At 43.5% G+C, this 14,144-nt stretch overlaps 1 protein-coding gene across 5 annotated transcripts in view; it reads right to left on the reverse strand.

The window, feature by feature from the left end:
* The window catches only part of ino80da (INO80 complex subunit Da), a 48,576-nt gene that overhangs the window by 8,180 nt on the left and 26,252 nt on the right, over window positions 1–14,144 (reverse strand). For all 5 annotated transcript variants that reach the window (XR_014619718.1, XR_014619719.1, XR_014619720.1 and 2 more), the window contains exons 5-7: window positions 9,555–9,779; window positions 4,048–4,154; window positions 3,227–3,360 (exon numbers count right to left, since the gene is read on the reverse strand). Coding sequence is in view for 1 of the 5 variants with exons in the window: in XM_084314985.1 (XP_084171111.1) it covers window positions 3,227–3,360; window positions 4,048–4,154; window positions 9,555–9,779 (466 nt within the window). In the remaining 4 variants the exon portion in view is untranslated. The remainder of the gene's footprint in view (window positions 1–3,226; window positions 3,361–4,047; window positions 4,155–9,554; window positions 9,780–14,144) is intronic.

A 14,144-nucleotide genomic window follows, 5' to 3' on the forward strand; every position in this document is an offset into this window, starting at 1 on the left:
TAACTCGATAAACAACATGATTTGGACGTATATAGTATTATACAACCTGGAACTGGACCAACTAGATCGACATCCCATAATAGCAAACTTTCTGCTCCACGCTGATCGCCCAACGCTACGAGGAAGCTGCTGTGAGTTTCAGCGTGTTTGATTATTATTATACATACACACTGCTCCGATCAACATATCACCCATACTAAATAAATTATTTAAAGGGGAACTATTTTACTATTTCTTTCACTATTTGGGCACTTTTACACAATTCCTGTGGGTTTATGGAACACCTCTGTAATTATATATATTTTTTTAATCATTGTTTTGTATTTCTAATCAAGTCCTCAAAAACAGCATTTTTCTACCTCAAGATCTCGAGCCGTTTTGAGCCTGGGCACCTAAACCACTGCGCCGCCGCCGCCTGAACATCATCATGCAGCGGTGTCTTTCTGACATCACAAATCATCCCTTTTTCAGATGACTCAGTTCAGTGAGGGTGAATATTGTGAGAGGAGAATTAGAAGAATGCGCCAATATGAGAATGCGCCAATATGAGAATTAGAGACATAGATCATATTAATATAAGTCCACATAGCTAGGAAATAATGCTAAACACTGAAAAAGGCCATTTATAAGATAGTTCCCCTTTAACGTCGGCCACGAACTTATAAACCCCCCCCCCCCCCCCCCCCCCCCCCACCGGTCACCAGCAGATGATGAGGCATGACGTGTAGGACATTGTACAATTGAATTTTTTTATCTGACGTCAATCGGTATCAAACTACATTTGATGATCTAATATATGTATTTAGGGCTATAACTCACGTTCTGCAGAATGCTGCAGAAAACGATAAAAACATATTTATACTTTAGACCGTATTTTAGTATGAATATGTGAATGAAAAAGTAGAACGTTGCTACATCCTAAACGATAGATACTTGACGTTGAATGGGCCATAGTAATGTCAATTTAGCAATACAATTAAAAAAGTTATAGCCCTGCAAAGAAGGGGAACATCTCCATAGACAAATAGAGCTGGCAGAGGATGGTATAAGGATGGATATAAGCGTGGCAGAGAAAGGGTTAAGATAGTTGGTCTACATGTTGAAATCAGTGGTCTACATGTTAAAATCAGTGGTCTACATGTTAAAATCAGTGGTCTACATGTTAAAATAATAGCTCTACATTCTGACAGCCATCACCGATACAGAGTGTCTGGTCGGTAACATGGGTCTCCCAGTCCCTCCACTCTGCAGTAAACAGCCATCACTGATATAGAGTGTCTGGTCAGTAACATGGGTCTCCCAGTCCCTCCACTCTGCAGTAAACAGTCATCACTGATATAGAGTGTCTGGTCAGTAACATGAGTCTCCCAGTCCCTCCACTCTGCAGTAAACAGCCATCACTGATATAGAGTGTCTGGTCAGTAACATGGGTCTCCCAGTCCCTCCACTCTGCAGTAAACAGCCATCACTGATATAGTGTCTGGTCAGTAACATGGGTCTCCCAGTCCCTCCACTCTGCAGTAAACACTGACAGCCATCACTGATACAGAGTGTCTGGTCAGTAACATGGGTCTCCTAGTCCCTCCACTCTGCAGTAAACAGCCATCACTGATACAGAGTGTCTGGTCAGTAACATGGGTCTCCCAGTCCCTCCACTCTGCAGTAAACAGCCATCACTGATATAGTGCAGGGCTCTACGCTAACCTTTTTCCCAATGTGCACATGAGTTTTTTTTTTTTTAAATAAATGTATATTTGTACTGTGCGTGCATGTGTGTAAATTAGCTCTTGCTACAACCCTGCATGTTTACATTTTGTATTTGATGTACATGTGCTGTCCCTATCAAATAAACTATCAAATCAAACTACTGCTACAAAAGGTTCAGTCACTTAACTTTAGCTTTTGCCCCTTTTATGCATACAATGCCTATGTTTTGGCTGTGTTGCTCTTCTAGAAAAATAATCCTTTCAGGGTTGCCTATTGAAATACTGTACACCTCCAGTACAGAAACATTGTTTATGAGTTTGCGTGTCAGGTAGACCATTGATTGACAGTCGAGTCTGCCAATTACATCACACCGACCGCTTGCACTCCAGCCGTCCGGCGCTGCAGCTGGACCCTAGCCCATCTCTGCTGTTGATAACGCTAGCCAAGTTATTATACACACAGATACACAGTGGGCCAGTGACTTTGGTGTAGGGGTGTAACAATGCATCGATCCTAAGGGGGAAATTCAACTGCATCGATTTGAAAATGTTAGAATAGATTATCGCAATTTTAATGTGTACACGTTATGTTATTGTCATGTCCGTTACAGCCAACACACCGACATACTCTACTGCATCAACGTTATGATTAACAAAGCAAGGCATTCGTTTTGTTGCATTAACGTTATATTACTATTGCTATCGATAAATCTAGGTGTTCTAAAATCTATTGCTATTGGTAAGAGAGATACTATAATAAGTTAGTGTCTCGGAAAACGAGAGCCCTGATCGCAATGGCGGAGTTTCAGGAAGTAAACAAGCAAAATGAGAGCTTCCGATTGGTCATTTGCTTTATTTCCCATGAAACCAGTCACTTCACTCTACTGTGATTGGACCGTTGGCTTGAGTGCAATGTGGGACTTGTAGTTTTTTAACGATTCTCAGCGGAGAAATAAAAAGTACGACTGAGGGCTGTAATCTGCAGTCGCACACCGTGCGCCTAATTGACTTTTGAGGTTCGCACACAAATATTGTTAGGGGCATATGCGAGCAATATGGTCGCACTGTAGAGCCCTGTAGTGTCTGGTCAGTAACATGGGTCTCTCAGTCCCTCCACTCTGCAGTAAACAGTCATCACTGATATAGAGTGTCTGGTCAGCAACATGGGTCTCTCAGTCCCTCCACTCTGCAGTAAACAGCCATTACTGATACAGAGTGTCTGGTCAGTAACATGGGTCTCCCAGTCCCTCCACTCTGCAGTAAACAGCCATCACTGATATAACAGAACTTTTAATCCTCCCTAGCTAGCCATCACCACAGATACAAGAACCTTTAATCCTCCCTAGCTAGCCATCACCACAGATACAAGAACCGTTAATCCTCCCTAGCTAGGCATCACCACAGATACAGTAACTGAGTATAACAACATGTAATCATCCCTAGCTCCATCGCCACAGATACAGTAAGAACCAATGGGAGACAGACGTCCATTGATCGTAAGTGAATCACACGCCACTCACCATCTTCTTGGCGTGCTCCTCGCAGAGCGGCGTCTGGTGCGTGATGTCAAACACGGGGACAGAACACTGTTGGCCGTCCGCAAATTTGGCTGTGCAGCTGGAGAACAGCTGCTGGGAGCGATTCAACAGGATGTCTGTAGGCAACTATAAAGGAAGAATACACCCAAAACATTCACCATGACATGACGCCTCCTCACAGTGGGACACACACTCGGGCCACAGAAAAAATTTATACCTGTGCAAATGAAATGTCAGACTTTGTAATACCGTTTAAGGCCTCGAATTGATGAATAAATGAATGAAAAGTTTATTTTTGAACATGTAATTCTCCATTTCCTCTAAACAAATCACGGTATCTTGTTCCGTCAAACCAAACAATCATAACAAATAAAAAAAAATAAAAAATAAAAAAAAAGGAATTATAAACTAAAGGTCAAGAGCAATGTGTTTGGTTAGCAGACGTGTCCAAAAAAGGAGTAGAGGGAAGCTAAGCTTATTGATCCCTACCCCCTTACATTTATATTTGTTCTTCGATTAATTTTACTAGATATAACATAATTTAGTATATTACAATATAGAATATACTTTTACTTATATTAAAAAAATTAAAAAAGAAAAAAAAATACTTTATTCACATGACAGCAGTGAATATAGTACAGCACTACATAACACAATATAACATACCTTTGTTTATCCTCATTACTCATTTCTGTATTTCTCTAATGTATTTATGAATGTTTATGAATGTAAGACTTTTGAGTCCCCCGCAGATACCCCGGTGGTGACAGAGTGAGTGAACGCCGGAGCGCCGTGAAGGATACGCTGGAAGCAGTGGCGGGTGAAGGGGAGCGCTCGGTTGCCGCAGGCCTGGCTCTTGGTGCTGCCGGTGCAGGGGCCCGTCTCCGTGTTCCGACCCGCCGGAGCCACGCTGCAGAGAAAGACAGACCCAACTGAGCAAACAAACAACAGCCACATCAACACCTCGCTGCCCACGCGCATCGCCACCAGGGGGTGTCCACGAGAGGGTTGACGACGCGGACCGTTTAGCGGATATTACCCAATTTCTTTTTTTTAGTAGGGATGGGCGTCGGTTTTCGAATGGTCGTTAGCATTATTATTTCTTTTAAATCTAATAGTTTATGCGAATATCGTTTAGTCTCAAAAGATATTTCCCACACGTGTAGTGTATCGAGAGGGGACTCTATTAACCGTTACACCAAATGAACGGCATGCTGGGTACAGCTCGCTAGCTATAGCATAACAATCTGTTACGCTAGCTGGGAGAACAAAAAACGGTGGTAGCAACGTTGTGTACCGCTTGCCATGTTGTGCCTGGCCCGCTAGCTTTAGCCGTTAAGACGTTCGCCGTTAAGTAAAAAACAAAACCATACGTTAACGTGGAAGCGCAGACATTTCAAGCATCAACGATGTAACTTTCAGAATTAATGCTTTGGTTCCTAGAAATAACGTTAGCCTGCTGCGACTCAAATATCTAGCTGTTAGCGATGACAGCAGCCAGCTCGCTCGCTTGTTTGATTATCTCACGTTCGATTAGTATTTGAATAGTTCTCAGTGACTATCAAATAGCGATTATGCGAGTTTTGCCCATCCCTAATTTATATATATACACATATATATATATATATATGTGTGTCAACAGGCTTCACAAGCCCAGAACACAGTGGCACAAAGCCGCAGACCCTCAATGAAGAAGGAAAAACTAGGTGTTGAGGCAACTGTTGGGCAACTGATGATGATAACAAGTGATTGGTCAAATAATACAAGGAAAGAATAATAATAGAGGTTTAACACCAGTAAGAACACGAAACAGAATGATTATCAAATTGTGGAACACATCATAATTGCTGCACTGTGTCTTGAGATTACCATGTTAGTAGTGCGGTGTGTGAGCTTCCAGACAAGGCCCTTGTGTTTCAGTGAGGCAAAGAGCCACAAGCATAAATCAGTCTTGTTATTGTCTTGTGTTGCATCATGAACCTCATCACGCAGCAGTGTGAACTCAGATCACCATGAACCTCATCACGCAGCACAGTGTGAACTCAGATCATCATGAACCTCATCACGCAGCACAGTGTGAACTCAGATCATCATGAACCTCATCACGCAGCACAGTGTGAACTCAGATCATCATGAACCTCATCACGCAGCACAGTGTGAACTCAGATCATCATGAACCTCATCACGCAGCACAGTGTGAACTCAGATCATCATGAACCTCATCACACAGCACAGTGTGAACTCAGATCACCATGAACCTCATCACGCAGCACAGTGTGAACTCAGATCATCATGAACCTCATCACGCAGCACAGTGTGAACTCAGATCATCATGAACCTCATCACGCAGCACAGTGTGAACTCAGATCACCATGAACCTCATCACGCAGCACAGTGTGAACTCAGATCATCATGAACCTCATCACGCAGCACAGTGTGAACTCAGATCATCATGAACCTCATCACGCAGCAGTGTGAACTCAGATCACCATGAACCTCATCATGCAGCACAGTGTGAACTCAGATCATCATGAACCTCATCATGCAGCACAGTGTGAACTCAGATCATAATGAACCTCATCACGCAGCACAGTGTGAACTCAGATCACCATGAACCTCATCATGCAGCACAGTGTGAACTCAGATCATCATGAACCTCATCACGCAGCAGTGTGAACTCAGATCATAATGAACCTCATCACGCAGCACAGTGTGAACTCAGATCATCATGAACCTCATCACGCAGCACAGTGTGAACTCAGATCATCATGAACCTCATCACGCAGCACAGTGTGAACTCAGATCATCATGAACCTCATCACACAGCACAGTGTGAACTCAGATCACCATGAACCTCATCACGCAGCACAGTGTGAACTCAGATCATCATGAACCTCATCACGCAGCACAGTGTGAACTCAGATCATCATGAACCTCATCACGCAGCACAGTGTGAACTCAGATCACCATGAACCTCATCACGCAGCACAGTGTGAACTCAGATCATCATGAACCTCATCACGCAGCACAGTGTGAACTCAGATCATCATGAACCTCATCACGCAGCAGTGTGAACTCAGATCACCATGAACCTCATCATGCAGCACAGTGTGAACTCAGATCATCATGAACCTCATCATGCAGCACAGTGTGAACTCAGATCATAATGAACCTCATCACGCAGCACAGTGTGAACTCAGATCACCATGAACCTCATCATGCAGCACAGTGTGAACTCAGATCATCATGAACCTCATCACGCAGCAGTGTGAACTCAGATCATAATGAACCTCATCACGCAGCACAGTGTGAACTCAGATCATCATGAACCTCATCACGCAGCACAGTGTGAACTCAGATCATCATGAACCTCATCACGCAGCACAGTGTGAACTCAGATCATCATGAACCTCATCACGCAGCAGTGTGAACTCAGATCATCATGAACCTCATCACGCAGCACAGTGTGAACTCAGATCATCATGAACCTCATCACGCAGCACAGTGTGATCTGAGATAATCATGAACCTCATCACGCAGCAGTGTGAACTCAGATCATCATGAACCTCATCACGCAGCACAGTGTGAACTCAGATCATCATGAACCTCATCACGCAGCACAGTGTGAACTCAGATCATCATGAACCTCATCACGCAGCACAGTGTGAACTCAGATCATCATGAACCTCATCACGCAGCACAGTGTGAACTCAGATCACCATGAACCTCATCACGCAGCACAGTGTGAACTCAGATCACCATGAACCTCATCATGCAGCACAGTGTGAACTGAGATCATAATGAACCTCATCACGCAGGCAGCACAGTGTGAACTCAGATAATCATGAACCTCATCATGCAGCACAGTGTGAACTCAGATCACCATGAACCTCATCACGCAGCACAGTGTGAACTCAGATCATCATGAACCTTAAAACCCTTTCACTGCCACACGACAGAAGGTTAACCCTTTACTATCACACAACCGACGGCGATGCTCCATCATTAGCATCATTAGCTCCGCGGATTTTACTATCACACAACCGACGGCGATGCTCCATCATTAGCTCCGTGGATGATAACCTTCTGTATCGTCACAGTGAAAGGGTTAACCGGCTGTCGTGTGGCAGTGAAAGGGTTAAGGACCCCAGGAAGAATAGTCATTAATTTGACAGCGAATATAAAACACAATAAAACCTCATCACGCAGCACAGTGTCATGATTCGTAGATATACTCCCTAAAGGAAAGGTTCCTACAGGAACTACTAGGCCTCTGTAGATCCTCCCTAAAGGAAAGGTTCCTACATTAACTACTAGGCCTCTGTAGATCCTCCCTAAAGGAAAGGTTCCTACAGGAACTACTAGGCCTCTGTAGATCCTCCCTAAAGGAAAGGTTCCTACATTAACTACTAGGCCTCTGTAGATCCTCCCTAAAGGAAAGGTTCCTACAGGAACTACTAGGCCTCTGTAGATCCTCCCTAAAGGAAAGGTTCCTACAGGAACTACTAGGCCTCTGTAGATCCTCCCTAAAGGAAAGGTTCCTACAGGAACTACTAGGCCTCTGTAGATCCTCCCTAAAGGAAAGGTTCCTACAGGAACTACTAGGCCTCTGTAGATCCTCCCTAAAGGAAAGGTTCCTACAGGAACTACTAGGCCTCTGTAGATCCTCCCTAAAGGAAAGGTTCCTACAGGAACTACTAGGCCTCTGTAGATCCTCCCTAAAGGAAAGGTTCCTACAGGAACTACTAGGCCTCTGTAGATCCTCCCTAAAGGAAATGTTCCTACAGGAACTACTACTAACTTTTTTTTTTTATGGTCCATTTGCATGTTCTTGGTATCTGATTCTAGGGACATCTATGGATCTCAGGGAATGTATTCCCAGTGTCAGAAATACTGTGTCTGTTACTAGGCTTGAGGAAATTGTAATGAACCAAATGAGAATATCAATTAAATTTGTATACGTTTTTTTTGACTGAATAACACCGTGCTAAACTTGACCAGACCTGAAAAATCTAATCAAATGAATAAAAAGAAGATGATTAACACTTTGGTCGCCAAAAACCCCTTACCACGTCATTCCCCGCCATGCTCATTCTGCCAAAGACGCCGTACCACGTCTTTGATATCAATATTTCAAAAATCTGTGATCGCAATCATATTTCTCCCCCGGAGACTTGAGATCTACTGTTGATACCCTCTCAACTCTCCAACGGTTCAAGAGCGCCATCTGGTGGCCGATCGGCGGATCGCCCAAACCGGAAACAGGAAACGGAAGCTGGTGCTCATTCCAATTCGGTCCGATCACTCGCTAATAGTCCCAGGACTCGAGCTAGACACAATGGATAGCAATCAGTTACCAATAACTCGATAAACAACATGATTTGGACGTATATACTATTATACAACCTGGAGATGGATTGCATATTTCTACATCCCATAATAGGAATATTTCTGCTCCACGCTCATCGCCCAACGCTACGAGGAAGCTACGGTAAGTTTCAGCGTTATTTTTTAACGTGTTCGATACAAACTGCTCTAATGATCATATCACCCACACTAGATGAATCATCTAACATTGGCCACGGAATTATAAACGACCCCCCCCCCCCCCATCCGGTCAACATCAGATGATAAGTAGTAACTTCTAGAAGCACGTCCATTTGAATTTTTTTTATCTCGCGCAGATCGCTATCAAACTCTATTTGATCATCAATATAATGCATTTAGGGCTATAAATCACGTTCTGGAGAAAGCTGCAGAAAACGATAAAAACATACTTATACTTTAGACCGTATTTTAGTATGAATATGTGAATGAAAAAGTATAACGTTGCTACACCCTGAACGATAAGATACTTGACGTTGAATGGGCCATAGTAATGTCAATTTAGCAATACAATTTAAAAAGTTTTAGCCCTGCAAAGAAGGGGAACTTCTCCATAGACAAATAGAGCTGGCGTGGGATGGTTTATTATGAATATAAGCCTGGCGACCAAAGTGTTAAACAGAAGGTTTTGTAGATACAGTACTGAATTCTGCCATCCGGACACATGCCATTTGAAATAATATTATGATTATAGAATATAAAATATCAGGCCTAAAATGGTTATGCGATTAAAATGTGATTAATTAATTACAAATCCTGTAATTAATTAGATAAATGTTTTAATCGCCTGACTGCACTAGTTCCTACGGCAGCTCCACTACCTTCCTCTACAGGAGCCAGCCGGGAGGGGGGGGGGGGGGGGGGGGGGGCTGACGCCTGGGGGGATAAAAGCGCAGCGGCGAGGCGCCGGGGGAACTGTGGGTACCTGGAGAAGGTCCGAGACACGCTGCGCAGCTCCTGGATCAGCTGGCCGGTGCAGTCGGGGTCCTTGCTGGCGGCATGCAGCAGGGCTTTGCGGAAGGCGTAGCGGTATCTCTTCTGGCGCAGGCTGGCCCGCTCCTGCCGGCACATGTGCTTGTACTTCTCCTGGAGGTAGGAGCAGAGCCGGTGCAGCCGCGTCTTCCGCGAGGAGACGCACTCCTCCTCCAGCCTGGGGGGGGGGGGGTCACAGGGGGAAGGGTGAAGGCCTGTTCCAAACGGAAAACTAGTGGGTTGTCCCCCCCTCACGACTAAACACTAAACTATGGGATTGGAGATTCCAATTCCATTTTCAAAGATTTGTGTGGAAATGTTTTTTGTATTTTGAGTTATTAAGACAGGTGCTGTAAGTGGTATTATTTAGTTAAAATGTGTGTTAAATAGCTCTACATTCTGACAGCCATCACTGATACAGAGTGTCTGGTCAGTAACATGGGTCTCCCAGTCCCTCCGCTCTGCAGTAAACAGGAAATTACATTTTCTGGTATCCCTTCCAGTTCCCACTTTATCCAATCAGGAGAGAGAACCATAGATATTCTTTACTTATTTATATTTACTTAAGATATCTTGCCAAGCCAAATTTGGTTAAAACTAGTTTTAATTTCTTATTTCTGACCACATTTGCAGTGTGGAGTTCTCTCTCCTGATCGTATATAAAGTGGGAATGGGATACGAGAAAATGTATGTTCTGTTTACTGCAGAGTGGAGGGACTGGGAGACCCATGTTACTGACCAGACACTATATCAGTGATGGCTGTTTACTGCAGAGTGGAGGGACTGTGAGACCCATGTTACTGACCAGACACTCTATATCAGTGATGGCGGTTTACTGCAGAGTGGAGGGACTGAGAGACCCATGTTACTGACCAGACACTCTATATCAGTGATGGCTGTTTACTGCAGAGTGGAGGGACTGGGAGACCAATGTTTCTGACCAGACACTCTATATCAGTGATGGCGGTTTACTGCAGAGTGGAGGGACTGGGAGACCCCTGTTACTGACCAGACACTCTGTATCAGTGATGGCTGTCGGGAGTGTAGAGATATTATTTTAATATGTAGACGACTTATTTTTAGCAAAGAGAATACCACTTACAGCACCTTTAAAGTTCGATATATCTATAAGTCAAACTCTTCAATAATCTATGTGCATACAGCCAACATTTATATGGTCAAATAACGTTAAATCTATGGCTGGGCGATACAACGATAAATATCGCGATATATTTTAATAATCTATATCGAATATCGAAATAAAATATCGAAAAATAATTTCTTTTTTTTAATACGTTTTTTTTTTTTTGACCTGCAACAGGGCAGTTTTAAAACCAGAGACAGTGGACAGACTTGTCTTTCTTGCCTGCAACTTAAAGTAATGGCTTTGCTTGTCCAAATGACAATACTGACCAAATTGAGATATATTTTTCTCTTGTCCATTTATTTTGTTTGCTTTCTAATTTAAAATACAGTTTGAAACCGTCTGTACACAGTAGGCTATGTGTGCTAGCAGAGCTAGACTCCAGTCACGAGTCACGGTGCACATGTGCAGTGGTTTGTCCACCAAAAAAGCGCCAAAAGATCGAAAATAAACTAGCAGAGCCAGAACTGTTCAACTCCCCTGGAGCCACAGCCAGCAGAGACGCCGGTTTACTTTCGCTTTTAAACCAGCTGCAGCCTGAGAACTGGAGTGTGAGGGGATGTAACACTAAAGATGGCTGCAACGACAAAGAATTGCTGCAAAATAAACATACGTCTGTTTATTAAAAAAAATAAAAATGTATATACTTAACAATTTCGATAATTATCGATATCGAGAAATATGATAACATTATCATATAGTTATCGCGATATGATTTTTTTCCATATCGCCCAGCCCTAGTTAAATCAATACAAGATATAACACACTATAGGCAGTTCTCAGTGTCTATAACAATGACAAACCCTGGTTTACAGCCCAGCTGCGACAGCTGAGGGTTGGGAAGGAGAAGGCCAGACGGAGTGGGGACAAGGCTAGTTTTAAGGAGGCCAAGTACAGATTCGAGAGAGCAGTGAAGGAGGCGAAACAGCGCTTCTCGGGGAAACTGCAGCTGCAGTTCTCCGAGGGGAACTCCTCCTCAGTCTGGAAAGGTCTAAAAACCATCACCAACTACAAGCCAAAATCCCCACAGACGTCCGACAACCTTCTACTGGCAAATGAGCTCAATGAGTTTTACTGCCGGTTTGACAGGGAACCCCCGGCACCCTTTCCTCACCCCCCCAGACCACAATCACCCCCCCCGGTCCCCAGTGGTAACCCTGTCTCCCCTACCACGACCCCTCCCCCCCCCCACCCACCCCCCATGCCCCTCTCCCCATCCCCCCCCCCCCCCTCTCTGTCACAGAAAGAGGTGAACCGCCTGTTCAAGAGTCAAAACCCGGATATGGCGTGAAACACAAAAAAAATATCCTAACCCACATAAATGGCACAATCATACTCCCTTATTCAATAATAATGCACTCTTGATTGAAAAAAGACCTATAAGATTCCCTATATGGGAAAAGCAAGGCATACACTCATTAGGGGATGTTTTTAACAAACAGGGTTTCTGTAGATATGAAGAAATATAGAAGAAATTTAATCTCACCAAGTCCACACATCTTTTTTACTTACAGTTATTGTTATGTTTGAAGACTCAAGGTGTTCCATTAACGAAACCAATTGAACACCACAGATACCACAAATTCTTCTATGAAAGAGAGACATCAAGAGGTTTTGTTTCAGATTTTTATCATCAATTACTAACATCCTCATATGAAACCCTCCACCTAGACTCAGTCTGGAGGAGGGATATACCAGACCTGGAAAGTGATTTTGATTGGCAAGAAGCCTGGGCAAATGTTCGACTCACATCAAGGAACCCGGACCATCAACAAATCAATCTTAACTATATTCACAGGACATACTTGACTCCTATAAGACTGAAAAAAATTGGTCTTATACAAGACTCCAAATGCTCTCTATGTACAAATGGGGACGAGGGGACATTTATGCACATGTACTGGGACTGCCGACCAGTTAAGATATTCTGGAAAGAGGTGACCCAGCAATTATCAAATCTCGTAACTTGGAATATACCTGTACACCCCTCTGTATTACTGCTGAATGATGTTTTTGAGTGTGCAGTACATCCACAGCTAAAGAGATTGGTTTTATCGGGTATCACAGTGGCTAAAAAGCTGATAGCATCACGATGGTTCCAACCGGAAAAAATTTGCCGAAAGGTCTGGATTATTACATATCTCGATGTGATCTATCAAGAAATATCTACAGCAAGAATTTTGGGTCTCAATGAATCCAAAATGACATTGTGGTTAGAAGTGGTGGAGAAAATAAAAGCTAGCATATAATGGTAATGTCTGGTTAGGAGCGAGGGAAAATGGATGGATTATCCAATGGGGGGTCCGGGAGGGGGGGGGGGTACGAGCTGGAGCATATGTGTGTAGGTTTTTAGATAACAGGTATTAAGGGTATATCCTATATATGACAATTAACTAAAATGTGATTTCATTGGATGTGCACTGTGAGAGAAAATGGTGGTTTTTTCAATGTATATTTGGTTTATAAACTGCTTTAAGAGGGTAATATCATTATCATCACGGGATGATATTGACGGTGGAGAAGAAGCGGTGTCAACGGCACACTGCCAGCGAGGGGGTTTGTTTTTAATTCCTCTGAGACATAACACTGATAGCAAGTGTCTCCCAGAGCGAGGGAGAGCAGTTTATTTTAATGAAACAGTAGAAACTGCATTTTAATGTGTGAAAGGTTAGCAGTTGTCATGACAGCACGTCGCATGACAACCAGAAGGCGGGCCGTCGTTGCTACGGCGAAGATCTATAAGTCGAACGGTGTTTCCGGGTGTAAGGCAGACTAGAATCTGACCACGAGCGAGTAGGACTGAGATCACACAGAGGACACTCTCTCCTCTCATTGAGAGGGGGGGGGGGGGAAAGAATGCCACATCATCACTAGCTTCGGCTAACGCGAGGAGGGTTAGGCTAAAGACCAGGCCTGAACACTATTGGACTGAATAACAAAAGGACGATAGACGAACACACCGAAAGATCATTAGAATAGACTCTTCAAGGACGATACAATTTGATAACATCTGATAACATCTGATTATGAGGTTCTGTTTATAGCAATAAAACAACGCTTTTCCTCATAAGGTATTTCACGGTGTCGAAGTGTCGAATTCTTACGGAGGTGGAGAATTAGTATGGTTTATGGATTGCACTAACGGGGGAGATAGGATCTTATCAGCCAGTGTCGTAGACGTCAGGACCATTAAAATGACACAGCGCAGAGGAATTGGATGGAGGGCCAAAACAGACGAAGACGTGATACTGGCCAGTTTGATCAGGATCTTACAACTGTCAACTAATGCTTGTGTATCTTATCGTGTGTTGTCATGTTTGTTTATATGTTTGTTTAAAAAATAATAAAAAAAATAAAATACAAAAAGAGTCAAAACCCCCGGAAGGCAGCCGGTCCTGA

Source organism: Notolepis coatsorum, assembly GCF_963971535.1.
Source record: "Notolepis coatsorum genome assembly, chromosome: 5".
NCBI lineage: Eukaryota > Metazoa > Chordata > Actinopteri > Aulopiformes > Paralepididae > Notolepis > Notolepis coatsorum.